The 14,957-nt window shown below is 46.5% G+C and overlaps 2 protein-coding genes across 3 annotated transcripts in view; one reads left to right on the top strand and one right to left on the bottom strand.

Annotated features, from left to right (window-relative positions):
- Slc45a4 (solute carrier family 45 member 4) overlaps positions 1 to 14,957 on the bottom strand; it is a 72,126-nt gene that overhangs the window by 23,753 nt on the left and 33,416 nt on the right. For both annotated transcript variants that reach the window (XM_050145118.1, XM_050145119.1), the window contains exon 2: positions 5,053 to 5,691. In XM_050145118.1, the coding sequence (XP_050001075.1) occupies positions 5,053 to 5,296 (244 nt within the window). In that variant the 5' untranslated portion in view covers positions 5,297 to 5,691. The remainder of the gene's footprint in view (positions 1 to 5,052; positions 5,692 to 14,957) is intronic.
- On the top strand, positions 7,955 to 9,496 carry LOC126503425 (60S ribosomal protein L36a-like). The gene has a single exon (XM_050145120.1). It carries the CDS (start codon positions 8,743 to 8,745, stop codon positions 9,061 to 9,063), a length of 321 nt encoding a protein of 106 aa, XP_050001077.1. The 5' UTR covers positions 7,955 to 8,742; the 3' UTR covers positions 9,064 to 9,496.

Genomic DNA, 14,957 nt, shown 5'->3' with positions numbered 1-14,957 from the left:
CTGGCCCTGAGTTTGAGATGTTATCTATCAATGGCAGAATACAACACCAGCCATAGTGGGCCGCCAGGGCAGGTATGTGTGCTCTGTAGATCTTTCAGGCCCTGCTTCTGCTCAGACTCTTGGGACTGGCAGTCTGGTAGTCAGCGGCTTCCCATCTCACAGAGGGTGGAGGCTAGGAATGATGGCACACACTTGTACTCCCTGCACTTGCAGGTAAAAGCAGAGGTTTACTACAAGCCAGAAGAGTCTACTTACTGAGGCCAGTACACAGTGACACCGTCTCAAACACACAAAAGAAGTTCTGTGTGATGGTTTGGTGGGTAAAAAGCACTTGCCAAGCAAACCACAACCAAATTCAATCCCTGGATCCCATAAAGGAAGGAGAGAAGTGACTCTCCAAAGTTGTCTTCTGACCTTGACACTAACACTGTGGTGTGCGCATGCACACCCAGAAGAATAAGTGCAATGAAAAAAATACACAAAAGACAAAAACAAGAACAAAACCAAGAGTCACTTTAGGGACAATGACAAGGGAAAATGACAAAGTCACTTAAGGGACAAAGATGGCTGCCTAGCATGGGACCCTCAGAAGAGGTGAGACAAGAATGGGAGATTTCACTGTCTTGTAAGTATAGAATGCTGGAATTCTGAATGGGATGAAGACGGTGATGAAAATTTACAAGAGACATCCTGTAAGATGGGACTTGAAGAGGTAGGTGGGGTCCCTCAATGCACTGGACATTGGTACCTGGAGTTCTTCAGTATTAGGGAACTATCTTTTCTACGCAAATGCCCTGTCCCATTTGCAGACAGGTCGGGTCCCTGTCACACTACCCCCATTCTTTCCCATCACAGCACACCAGTCACCTCCTGTGCATCAAAGACTTCTTCCCAGACCCAGGGATTGAGCAACAGCACCCCAGCACCAGACTGGCACCTCCACCATAGGGCTCCTTCACAGACAAGGTGGTCTCCTGATTCCAAGTAAGTCCTGGCTCCTGGTCCCAATGTTAGGGTTACTGACAGTGGGAGACAGCACTACAGGAGGTGATGGCACTCAGAGAGCTCAGGCTGGGTAGGAAGAGCTCACCTTCTGCTTCCGGGACAAGAAAAGAGCTGAGGTATAATATGTCTGGTGGCCAGGCCCATAATCCCTGCTACCTGGAGTCAGAAGCAGAAAAAGCACAAATTCAAGATCTGTCTGGGGTACACAAGGAGTTCAAGGGCAGCCTTTTTGAGACCCTGTCTCAAAATAAGCAGGCAAGCAAGCATGCAAACCAAAAACAAACGAATAGCCAGGTTTGGTGGTATACACCTTTAATCCTGGCATTTGGAAGGCAGAGGCAGGCAGACCTCTGTGAGTTCTAAACCAGCCTGGTCTACATAGCAATTTCTGGGACAGCCAGGGGTATATAGAGAGAACCTGTCTCAAAATCAAAAGAAAAAGTAAAAAGTGAAAGTTGAGTCAAGGATGTAACTCAGTGAAACAGCACATGCCAAACATTCTGTAGGCCCTGGCCCCAACCCCTAACTCCACATACATGAAAACTGTACTAAGAAAGGGCAGGTAGATGGATATCTGTGAGTTTGAAGCCAGTCTGGCCTATAAGGCGAGTTCCAGAACAGCTAGAGCTGTTATACAGAGAAACCCTATCTTGAACGCCCCCACCCCCCAAGGTCCAAGCATCAACAGTAAGAAGAATGAAGCCCTCTGAACATTCCTGCACAGTTGGACATGGGGTGGGATCTCGTAAGAAGTCTCTTGACCTGTCATGTCTCAAGTGGTGTAGCATGGTGGTGCTGACCCTGAGAACAAGACCCTGGAGTCCAGTGAGCTCAGTTAATAGCCCTTGCCTTTACTCATTCTACGGGGATAAGACTTCCAGATGTTTTGCTCTGGGGTTTTACCTCATTGAAAGCTGTGCAAAGCAAAGGTGCTCAAGCCTCTGTGGGAGCTCAGGTGAAGAAGCAGCAGCGTTCACCATGTTCCAGACTTGTAGAAGCATTTCAGACATGTAAACTCAGTGACTGTTTTCAGAAGAGGTGTTGGAACAGAAGTAAAGCCACAAGCACTGGATGAAGGAGAGCCAAGGCTTCTCCAAGAAGTCAGCTTTGGCTGTGGGACACAGTGCCTTCCAACACCACCACCATTCAGGCACAGAAACCCCCTATGCCACTACGCATAAAGGAAAACACTGATTTATCACAGGTGGAAAGGCGGCTGACCAGCCATACCATCTTCGGTTCAACCCACCCTTCTGGAGCCTCCCTTATTCCTTCCCTTCCTTGGAGGCCAGCAGGGGGAATCCCTAGTGTGGTTAGGATCAGAATGACCAAACATTACCATTATCAAGGGCAGAGGACACTGGCCTCCCCATGCTAGACAGGGCTTGAGGGTCCCTCCATTGGTCCCAGTCCAGTGTCAATAGTACAAGGAGTTATTCAGTGGTAAAAGGCACAGGGAACACAGGCTATAAAACTTGTTGGTACATCAGCGCGACTAGGGAGGCAGCCTGACACATGGCTGGTGATAGCTGGAAGGTGGCAAGCAGCAAGCAGAACTGACTTCCTCTAGATGGGACATTCAACAGCCTTTCTGCACCCCACTTGAGGGCTCACTGATCAGCTTTACCACAACATTTTAACAACAAAAACAACTCACTAATTGAAAGGAGTGACTCACAGGAAACACAAGTGCACTACCTTTGGGAACCGTCAAAGGTCAACCCTGCATATGCTCACTTGATTGGCTTCTGCTGGACCGAGATCATCTGGTCCACTGACTTCGAAGGGCAGAATTTGAGCAAGCTCTCTGCTCACTAGCTACTGCTTGCTGCCTTCCAGCCAGGAAGGTTTCTATGAGAAATTAAACATTAAAAAAAAAAAAAAACGAAAGGACAGACTTCCTACCACAAACGCAGACAGTTTCTTATGAAAGGATATTGGTCAATAGAAACATCTTTCCTTTGAAATCACTTTGAGGGCCAGGGAGATGGCTCAGTAGGTAAGGGCAATTGCTGCCAACTCTGATGACCTGAGTTCAATTCCCAGGCCTCACACTGTGGGAGAGAACTGATTCCTGAAAGTTGTTCTCTTAGCAAGCGTGAACCCTACAACCTTCAATCAATCAAACAATGTAACTGAAAAAAAATTAAAACAGTCTGATATGCTCTTTTAAGAAAGATGAATATGTGTAGGTAATGGGGAAAATATTATGTTCTAAATCATAAAGGATTTAGAAACAGTATGGCCATAAAGCTTCAAATGTAACAGCCAGCACCTATACATTAGCTACCTACTGCTTTGTGATAAAACACACGGTGGAGGAGCTCACAACATTCACCATCTCACAGTCAATTTCTATGGCTTAGGAACCTGATGCTCAGTCCAGGAGTTTGGCTCAAGGTTTCTCTGCAGCTGCCTTCCAGGTCTTGACCAGGCTGTGGTAATTGCAAAGCTCAGCTGGGGAAAATTTTGTCATCAAGCACTGACAAGATTTGGTTTCTCGCAAGCTCCTAACTCATAACCTTGGGCCTTGCTGGCTCTTGGCTGGAGCCTTCCCTGTCATGCAGATCCCTCCAGAAAGCCTCAGAGACCTCTAGTAAGATGGAGCCACTGAGGGACTGGTAGTTCAGGCCTATAATCCCAGCTACTTGGAAGGTACGTATGGTAAAATAATTAATTAAAAACACACAACAAACATCATGTAATAAATATTCAAAACCAAAAAATAAAAAGTGCTGAAGGTCGCATGGAAACAGTACGACCCACTAAGTGTAAAGACTCCGGGCAGATGTGAATCCTGGGTCTCAGCAGCTTGGGGATGTGGATCACATCTCCGTTGCCACAATGGAAGTAGCAAGTCAACTTGGAAGCCCATGCTGGCTCCAGATCTGCTTTAACACCTGAGTGGAAGCTAGTTCTCAGAAGGCTGTGAACAAAACATACACCAAGTAAGCCTGGTGCCTCCCCAATGTCTCTCTCATTGCTCTAAGTTGTCTTTTGTGAGCATAGCCTGTCTGCCGCAGTGCCTTCACATGACAAGCCCCAAAGAATAAGAAGCAACACAATGATAAAACAGGAGAACAGCTACGTGTGGTCAAGCTCAATACCTGCTACCCTCCAGGACAAGGCCCCAGCACATCTGTGCCATAAGTCGCCTGGCCACCTCCTACACCCTTCTGAGAACTGGCTTTAGAAGGGAAGGGAGGAGATTAGTCTGATTCCTAAAGAAAAGCATCCCAGGATCCATAGTGGAACCTGAGAATGAGACCTATCCACTAGCTTTACTAACTGGGGCTACAGAGCAGGCATGCGTGAGGCCGTGAGCACCGCCAGTGTTGGGAAGCCTGCTCCCACAGAAACCTGTGTGCTCTGAGGCCAAAGCCACATCCCATTGTGATGGAAGAAGTGATGAATTCACAGGGGTAGCAAATCTACAGGCTGAGCTGACCAATCCCAGTGTATCAGGGTTAGCTCTTACCATGCAAGGATGTGGTTATGTTGTGGCAAGAAATACTGCTGAAACAACCAAAGCAAACAGATTTTTAAAATATTAATCCTGATTATACAATGCCTCTAGAGTGCTTGGTCTTTTGTCTAGTTCTCTTATGACACTTCAGAGCTGAAATTAAGTTTTTAAAATTTCCTTAGTCTACAGAGAAAACTAAAGATTCTGACGAAATTTTGGGGACAAACTCATTCTGGTGGCAACCTGAGAGGGCTGAAGTCACCTTTGAGGTGGGATTGCACTCATACCCATTCCATAGGCAAGAACTCGAGTATGACACCAGGATCCCTGATTTGCTGTGGTGGTACAGCCAATGGCCTCCAATCAGTATGCCTAACATATCCAAGCCCAGTTTTTCTCAAGTGCCCTGCTATCAGGAATGTGACGCAAAATCCAGACCACAGAGGAACAAGCCCCTGAACAAAGTTAACGGGAGACAACTGACACAGAGGTCAAGGATCCATGGCAGGGTTCCCCAAGGGCACCACCTGGAGCTGGAGCTGTACACTCAGCAGTAGCCAGGCCTGGTGTGCTATACTTACCTATTTGTAACAGTATAGGTGTGACCAGTGCTGTCTCCATGGCGTAACAGAATTCCCTGCCAAACATCACTGCCCCGTGCATGACCCACAGGCGTGTGGGGATTCTGTCTATGGACCCCTCACTGATGGTCTCCTCTTGGGTCTCACCCTCTGGGTGTCTGGGTTTCTGAGGGTCCGGTAGGGGCATAGGCAGCTCTTGTACTTGCATAGATTCCGAGTCGGCATTCTGCGGAGCCATTTTCATTACCACCAAAATATATATATATATATATATTTATTCTACCTATATAAATAATACTATCATCTCTCTCCAACGATAAATTAAGACGTCTTCTCGTTCTGCTGCAGGTGTTGTATTCCTCGGCAAGTAACTCTTATATTCCACTTTGTACCAACAGGTGTCTCAACTTTTCACTCAAGACGTGCAGCAACACAGAAGGGTTTTTGGTTGGACTGTAAACATATGGCTTGCTGGCTCACTGTGAATTAGAGTTAAAAATCCATAAGGGCCACTCAGTTAATACCAGTTTCATCATCATGACTGTGGAGGCGCTGCAGTCACTTCTCTTGCTACAGAGAGGCAGGGAGCTGACACACACAGGTGATCTTCTGTGACTCCCCATCGAGCGGTTAGAGGATCTGCAAGAGAGCAAAGACAAGCTGAAGTCACAGGTGGCCCCTTGGCCCATACCTGCCACCACTGACAACATTCAATGTGGGCTCTTGAGAATTACACCTGGGGCGGCTGAAGTAAGCGGAATCAGAAGAGAAGTGGACAGGAAAAAAGTGCTGGCTTGCTAGCCACCACTGATACCATCACCTGTGTCAGGTTTTCTGTGGCTGGAGTCATCAGTGGCATCATGAAAGAGAGCAGAAAGGAAAGGGAAGCTGGGGAAAGCAGCTGACAGAGTCACAGAGGGGTTCATGAGACACTGCCTGCAAATGTGCAATGAAAGGTGGAAGAGCAGGCTAGACAGACACCAGTCCCAACACCTAATAGGCAAGTTCGAAATCTATCCTGAGCTGGGTGCTGGGTCCTTAGCAGCAGCTTGGGAAGTAGTCCTCGACCTGTCCAGGTTGAAAAACACAGTGATAATCAAATCTAAAAGAGAAAGCTAAAAGAGACCTTTACACATGCCAAACCCTGAAACTTCAAGCAGTTCTGAGATGCCCTGCCTATGTATGGCATTACCAGAGGCTTTACAACACAAGAGCCTAGTCTTGGAGTCTGCTCCACTCCAGTTTCTGTGATCAGCTTGTTTATTGTCTCTTAGACACACACACAGTAATATATTGATTCTTAGAGATAACTGGACATGCCCATTCAGAAAGGACCCCAACATCAGTGTGGTGGCACATAGGTGTGAGCCCAGCAGCAGCGAGGCAGAGGTAGGAGGATCTTGAGTTCTAGGCTAGCCTGGTGTACACAGCAAGAACTTGACTCATACAAATATGTGCATGCACACACGCACATGCCAGCTGCCACAATAAGAGGAAAGATGGGGGTGCACAACACCCTGACCTCTTTAGGAGACAGACCTTTAGTTCCATCTGAAGGGCTAAAAAAAATGGTCCGGGAATCATGCAGGGCAACATTCCCATTGGATATGAAATTGAGTCTGTAGAAATGTCTTATCAGACATTTCTCAATAATTACTTTGGATAACATTTCTAGTAATAGTTACTTAGTAAAGATGAGTCCTAAACCAGGCATTGTGGTGCACACCTTTAATCCCAGCACTCAAGAGGCAGAGGCAGGTGAGTTTGAGGCCAGCCTGATCAGTGAGTTCCAGAACAGCCACCGCTACACAGTGAGACAAACAAACGAGTCCCAACTAGCCCTTCCTCCCCTTCTAGGGTGGGCAGAAAACTTGGGGTGAGCACCATCTAGTCCCTCTCTCAGCAGTCCCCTCAAGGCAGGGTCAGGACAGCTCAAATGGGAAGATTTCCCAGCGCACTGGCTTTCAACGCTCCCCACCCACCCCCACTTACTTTGCTCTTTGGCTGCAACTACATAAGCCACCCTTTCAGGCTTACCATACCCTTACCCCCCACACCCCACCAGAGACCCAGCAGTCTCAGCTACACACTGACTTCTCTGTCCCCAGTTTTACTGCAATTCCACAGCTCTCATCTGAAATCTCATATTCACCTACCTACTCTACCATATAAACCCCAGTCACAGGAATGGAGAGATGGACCCAAGTTCAGCTCCCAGCACCCATGTTAGGCAGCTTACAACTACATGGCACTCCAGGGGATTCAACACCTCTTATCTCTGAAGACACTGGCACTCATGTGCACATAACCCTTTTCAGATACTCAATACACATGATTAAAACAACAAAAACAAGTTACCTACTTATACTCCTCTTTCCAACACACGGTATAAGCAGTGAGGAAACCAATCCTACCCTCAGCTCTGTTACTCTTGACCTCAACCTCTGCCCACGCACTGTCAAGAGAAACCACCATGATCTTTCTTTATGTTAACCTGCCAGACTTTTGTCAAAACAGGAGCCATGGTTTAACTTCTTAGCCCCTTCCTGACAGGGACATTCTGGGGACATGGTTCAATGCAGTTTGTGAAGCTGAAACAGATCAGCTGGGTGTTGACAGGACAACAGAGATTATTCTGCAGTCTTAAAAACATAATTACAAACGCCAAACCCTTCAGCTATGCTCAGTGGCCTTTGGCCCACTTCTGCTCTATCCTCAGAAACTTGTGTGCCTGAAATGCAGGGCTAAGACTTGGCTCCAGAGTCACTGCAGCAACAGCAGAGATGAGGCAGCAACCCTCTGAAACCAGGCGTGGCGCAAGTCTGTACTATATCAGCTCTTGCAGGATGGAGGCAGAAAGAATGGAGTTCACAGTTGTCCTGGTTACACAGCAAGCTTAGGCTATATAAGACCTTGCCTCAAAAACTAAAATGAGTGTTGGAGAGGTTGCTTAGTCATTAAGAGCACCACCTGCTCTTCCAGAGGACCGGGATTCAACTCCCAGCACCCACATGGCAGCTCATAACTATCTGTAACCCCAGTATCAGGGAACCTGATACCCACAGTAAAACACCAATGCACATTAAATTAAAAATTAAATTAATTACAAATAAAAGTAAACAAATTTTAAAAAAGGGAAAGTAAAATGAGACGACAAAACAAACCTCTAATACACAGTGTGCAAATTCAATCTAGGCAGTCCATTCCAGTCACAATGTAATGGAGTAATTCCTGGTCAGGGACAGTCCCAGCATCCTGTAGCATTCTGCAGCACCCAGCCATTAGCACTAAGGCTGAGTAATGCTAAGGGTTTCTATAAGGTGTCCAAGCCTGGGCCAGGAAGAAGACTCAGAGTATAGCCTGACATCCTTGGGACCCATAAGGTGTTCGGAGAAAAATAACTTTTCAAGCTGTTCTCCGATTTCTACTCACACCATGACTCATGGTGAACGCTTATGCACTCACAAAAAAATAAAAAATAAAAAAATAAAATAAAATTTAAGAGTCTGAGCCCTTGATGATCACATCTGAATCAACTTCAGCCCAACTGTGGCCAGCTTTCTTTTAAAGCTATATTTAGCCTCTGCTGTATATTCTATCTAGTTTAGTTTTCTTTTCGTTTCTTTCTTTTTTTTTTTTTTTTAAAAACAACCCCTTGTTTCTTTCTGTGCCGATATCGCACCCGCCAACATGGTGAACGTTCCTAAGACCCGCCGTACATTCTGTAAGAAATGTGGCAAACACCAACCCCACAAAGTGACCCAGTACAAGAAGGGCAAAGATTCTCTGTATGCCCAGGGAAAGCGGCGTTATGACAGGAAACAGAGTGGCTATGGTGGGCAGACTAAGCCTGTTTTCCGAAAAAAGGCAAAAACTACAAAGAAGATTGTGCTGAGACTGGAATGTGTGGAGCCCAACTGCAGATCTAAGAGGATGCTGGCTATTAAGAGATGCAAGCATTTTGAACTGGGTGGTGATAAGAAGAGAAAGGGCCAAGTGATCCAGTTCTAAGCTGACCTTGTTATGAAGACAATAAAATCATGAGCTTTCACTCAAAAAAAAAAAAAAAAAAAAAAAACCCTTAAAATGTAAAACTTTCTGACCAGTCCAGCAGAACCAGGGCTCCAGGCTGTATCTCACTACCAAGTTGTAGGGTGCTGACCTATGCCCTGGAAACATGTCAGTCAATAGAGTAGGTTCTTTTGTTGCCCCATCGAAACAGCTTTTAGGAATTTCAGCTCCCACTCACAGCTGACCACTGTCAATGTGTCATCCCAGGCTGCACCCAAGATGTAGGAACCATATGCCATCAAGCCACATCTGGCCCTGAAGATGTGGTGCCTTCAACTAAAGACAGGCCTCCACAGCAACACTACACTGCTCAGCTTAAGGGAGAAGCCCAAGTTAGAACAGCAAGTGTTCAGCAAGCCATGGGATAATACAGTGTGCAGCTTCTGGTCACAGCTGGCACCAGGCCTGGCTACAGATACCTCCATTTTACCTGTGCAGAGCAATACATGGTGGTGTAAGTACCAGGTGAGTGCAAGAAGAAGCAGACATCAAACTGAGGGGGGAGGTGGAGTAGGACACTGAAATGTTTGGGGTCTCCCTACTCAAAGACTCATAACCGACTGATGCAAGGTCAGGACTCAGTTGGCATAGTGCTCAGATATGCTCGCAGGTGCCAGACAGCCGCAGTACCCATAGTCTCAGAGAAAGCAGCCTCAAGAGCCTGGCACCCAGCCGAAGGATCTACCTGGAATGCTGCTGTCATTTTTTAGGGGACGCAGTCCAGTCCAGCTCTGGGAAGAGGGATGCCTACTGTAACTGCTTGTGCTCCCTGGGGCTCACACCACTCAGCTCTACTCTGCTTCCTGGCTCTCTGCACCAGCTCAAGCCACACCAGCCTTTCCAGACTCTTTGCCATTTAGGACAGCAAGTTCTGGTCCTGCCAACACCATTGCAGCTGCAGGGTTGAATGATACACCATGTTAGCAGTTGAACAGCCCCTTATGATACACCGGCATCCTCACCTCCCTAACTTGAGTCCTGCTGTTGCTCACACCAGAACTTGATGTTTTACATCAAGAGACCAGTGTGGTTCAATGAAAGATGATGTACCGCCTACAGGCAGTGGCTGGGAGGGCACTCAGTGCCTCTCCTTGCCACTCCCATATTCCAGAGTTCTGGAGCAGCCACACCTGGTGAGCGGCAACAGTTCCTCATCTAGGTCTGGCCTCTCTGGAATCTTTGTAAATAGTGTGTGTGCTGGGTTTAGTACCTGCTGCTCACATGGTCTAGGTGAATAGAGTATATTTCACACAAGCAAATGCCATGAGCATCTTTCAGACAGCCCTAAGGAACAGTTATTAAGTGCAAGGCCTACTGAACATGTCCCATTCTGTAAGCTAACTCCCAGACACTGCCAACCCATGGTGCTCACACCACTGCAAGGCAACTAGCCCTCCAAGTTCCAGGGCAACTTTTCGAATTGGGGATTTTTAATAAAGTCATGTTAACAGCTAGAATAAAACAGACTCCATTCCTTCACCAACACAGATACAGCCAGGCACTGTGGAAGACAATCTGCTCCCCATCAGGGTACCACCTGGCACAGCCATTAAAGTTCAACCTCTTCTTCAGAGCCCTAGAAAGTGGCAATTAGGTCAAGGGCCCCACATAGTAAAGCAGCTTTGAAATCACACTCAGGACAAAGGGACCCCATTTGGCTGAGGGATACATAGAGGTATGTAAGGAGCTATAGGGTGCAGCTGAGGAAGGAGAGCTAAGCTAGGCACCCCTGCTCTGAAAAGAGGGGGCATATTTAAAGACGGTGCCTCTGCTTCAGCACGCTGTCAAAGGCCGGAAGCCAGGCCTCCATTTGCAGCAGTCTTTCTGAGTCAGTCCCCACTCTGCACTTCCCAGCATTCTCCAAATTACTCCTCCATGTTCATTTCCAAGAACTTTATGAGCATATGGACTTTAAAAGGGCATGATGAGCTCTGGGGGAAAAGTCCTTTTGGGATCTGGACTGGATTCAACTTGTCTTTTGGAGAATGCCTGTGCTGCATAGCCTTATCTTTGCTTTTCTTTCAAGCCGACTCTGCACCTTTGAGGAAAGCCCTTGGGGGCTCGCGCAAAGCACTGCACACTTCTCAGGTTCATTCCTTAATCTACCTGCTTTGCCTCTGTTGCCAAAATTCATTCTTCCTTGGTCAGTGGACATTTGAAAGCTAATAATATTGCTTGCTCACTCAGACATGTTCCCCTTCATCTAACCGAGGCTACTAGCTTTTTGTATTTTAACTTGTTATCTAATGATTTTGTCTGAGAATAGACAAAAAGAAGAGAATAGCAAATTTAACAATCTGTTCAACATTGCCAGACTTGAACGACAGCACTTCTGAATCCCAGAGGCACCTGGCTGGCTTACTCATCCATTTTCCCAGAGGCAAGGCAGCCCTGAATATCACCTAGTCCTCTCCATCTGAACTTAGCCAAGCATAGCTCTTGTTTGGGAATTCGGGTCCTTGCTGTGCCTTTCCTGGGCACAAAGAACCTGCAGGGTAGAAACCCTTCCTTTGTGTGTTCCCCATGTCTCATCTCTGATATTCTCTATCAGAGCCCAAAAAGAAATGGAAAGAAGCTTGAAGAAGGAAGTCGGGTGGAGCTATGACTCCTGACCAGAGGCCACGTACCAAGCATTTGGTCAGCATATTTCAGGATAGAACCATCAAGTATCATAAAAACAAGTTCATGATCCACAGGGCAATGCCCATGGAGTCATTTCCTAGTGCAGGACAACCGTTCCTTGGAAGAAGGCTGGTCCCATGCCATCACAGGAGTGACACTATGTAATCACATGCAAAAGCTTCCTCTGAGGAGCACAGTGTAAAAGCCAGGCTAAAAGCATGATGACGTACAGAAACCGAGGCCAGAAGGACCAGCTGCCTCTGCTCAGAGCACAGGCAGTTCTGCACTCACGAGAATAAGACCAAAAGTAAGCTATGGCTTCTTCTGGCCTCTTCTATTAAGTGACCTGTGACATACCCAGGACAGTTTTTTTTCCCAATACAGCAAAGAAGCTTCCCTTGGAGCCTGCTCCAGCAAATTGCGCACTTGTGACAATTTTGTTACAGTCTGCAGATGTACTCAGACAAACGCAACGACAATTGTTCCAACCAACAACTTCCTCTATTGTCCTGTTTCTAATGCGAGAGTGACTGATGCCAAAACATGTGACTTCCTTCAAGCTGTTGTGCAAAAGTGTCTGGATATCTGCTCTGATCGGTACCCCAAGCTTGGCTCAAGGTTTTGGGGTACATTTTTTTAGGTTTGTGTATATGTGTATGGTAGGGGTATGTGTATATGTACATGCACATATTGCAATGCATGTGGTAAAGGCCTGTAATTGACACAGGATCTGGATTTATTCCTCAATCTCTCTCCACTGTATATACTGAGACAGGGAGATAGGGTTGCTCATTTGAACCTGGAGCCTGACAATTAATTTGTCTAGTCCGGCTAGACAACTTGTGTCAGGGATCCCTTCCAAGAGCTGAGATGACAAATGGGCTGCCATGACCACATGGCAATTATGTGGGTGCTGAATATCCAAACCTGGTAGAAGGCAAGCACTTCACTTTCTGAGCCATTTCCCTAGCTCCATGAATGGGAAAGTTTAAAGATCAAAATGGCTACAACATTCACCAGCACTGTCAAAGTCAATGAGGCACTCAGCCTGGGCACAGTGTAGGAGTGTTGGTGGTGCATGCTGCACTTACAGATGCCCCATCATGGTCCATACATATTCTCACACATATGTAGACTGTATGTTCTAACTACATGCAACCAACAAGTGCTCAGTGGTGACTGGCTTGCCACAACACCCACATTCACAGGTATAAACTGGCACAAATTCGGCACTACACCCTCAAAACACCACGAGTACAGTAGGTGTTCTTCAACTTAAACATATAGCTGAAATGCCTTAAAAATGTGGTGACTCCGTCCACCCTGTGGCACAGCCTCCTAAGAACTGCATCAGCTGCTCCCAAGACACATGGCCACCTGGGAGCTTCAAGAGGTATAGAGAAAGCACCTTACCAAATTGCTACCCTGTAGGGGAGGGTCAAAATTCAAAGTGCAAAGTACAGTATGGGGAGACGGTAGCTATCTTCCTCTTTCACATCAGCATAAAGTCAGAAGATTTGCTGGGACAACCTGACAGAAATCACAGTGTGGTACTAGGTACTAACGGAACCACAACACAGGCCTAAGTGACATTCACTGACACAGCCTCCTGATCCCCACCAGCACCTCTCTCCAGATAATCAGAGATATCACAAACCAGAGAAACTGGACCAATGGCAGCTGATAGCAAAGAATATCAATGTATGAACCAAGAGTATAAAAAATCCAATTGAATCCAGCTAATCCAATGTGCCCATGGTAGGAATGAAATACAGCACACAGCAAGGCAGTCTTTTACTGGAAAGCACATGAGCAATGAGTCGATACTATGTCAAGACAATAGGAGGGTAAGCTGCAGACTAGGAGAAAGGACTTACAAAGAAGCTATCCAAAATATACACTCAACTCTCATGGTCAGAAAACAATCTGATTAAAGACAGGCCAAGGGCCAGGCATGGTTGCAAATGCCAGTAACCCCAACATGTGTGCTACAAAAGCAGGAGGGTCAGAGAGTAGCTCAGGATTGGTCTAGGCTGTGTATCAAGTTCAAAGCCAGCCTGGGCTACATGAAACCCTGTCTCAAAAACTTAAAAGAAAAAAATCGGTCAAGGATCCTACAAGGGAGGTCATGAAGACACATGTGTGAAGGCACACTAAGTCATGAAAAGATGTTTCCCTTCAGGTGTCACCTTAGATGCCAAGCTGCTACACACCTGCCAAAACTGCCCAAATCTAAACACCAAGAGAGAGTGAGGATATGGTACAGCCTTATTCGGTCACTGCTAGTGGGCATGCATAGGGTGCAGCTATACAACTTTGGGATCCAAAACTAAACATATCACCATGCAATCCAAAATTAATTGACAGGTTGCACACTCATGACCCCACAAACCCTGCACACAGAAGTTAAGACATATTCTGATGCCTGGAAGCAATCAAGAAGTCTTTCAGTAGGAGAATTAATGACTATGGAGGAAGCCAGACATGGCACATATGCTTATAATCTCAGCACTTATTAGACCAAAGCAAGAGGATCATGACAAACTCGAGGCCAGCCCAGTCTACACAATGAGTTCTGGGTTAGCCACGGATACGTATCAAAACAGAGAGAACTGGCAAATGCAAATTACTAAGTGGCAGGAAATGAACCTGAAAAAGGAAATAAGTATGAGTCCTTCTAGAAAAGATGAAATTATGGAGACTGTGTAGGATGAAGAGCTGAGTCTGTCGTCTTTCTATCTACTCAGCAGGTTGAGGCAGGAGGACTGCCTGTGTAAGGCCTGCCTATACCACAGAGTAAATCACGTGCCTAGCCAGGCAACTTACCCTGCCTCACAATAAGAAGTAACTGTATTTGGGAGGCTGAGCAGGAGAATCAAGAGTTCAAGGCCAGCTTCAGGTAAGTGAAACTCTGTCTTAAAACAACAAGAACAGTCGGGCAGTGGTGGTGCACACCTTTAATCCCAGTGCTTGGGATGCAGCGGCAGGCAGATCTCTGTGAGTCTGAGACCAGCCTACAAAGTGAGTTCCAGGACAGCCAGAGCTATAACATAGAGAAACCCTGTCTCGGAAAAACAACAATAAAAGTAAGTAAAAAGAGGGCTGGAGAGCTGTCTCAATGGTAAAGCGTGTGCTGGGCATACATGAGGCCCTACATTCAACCCCCAGCACTGAGAGGGGAAAGAAAGAATGCTTAGAAATTTTGAAAGCCC

Source organism: Alexandromys fortis, unplaced genomic scaffold (assembly GCF_014885135.2).
Source record: "Alexandromys fortis isolate MF-2015 unplaced genomic scaffold, M_Fortis_MF-2015_v1.1 scaffold_2_1_26212458, whole genome shotgun sequence".
Classification (NCBI taxonomy): domain Eukaryota; kingdom Metazoa; phylum Chordata; class Mammalia; order Rodentia; family Cricetidae; genus Alexandromys; species Alexandromys fortis.
The sequence above is the reverse complement of the archived record's forward strand: the minus strand, read 5'-3'. Positions and strand labels throughout refer to the sequence as shown.

What these genes read in the sequence shown, in the direction of transcription:
- LOC126503425 (XM_050145120.1), top strand. Translation starts at nt 8,743, where the DNA reads ATGGTGAACGTTCCTAAGACCCGCCGTACATTCTGTAAGAAATGTGGC.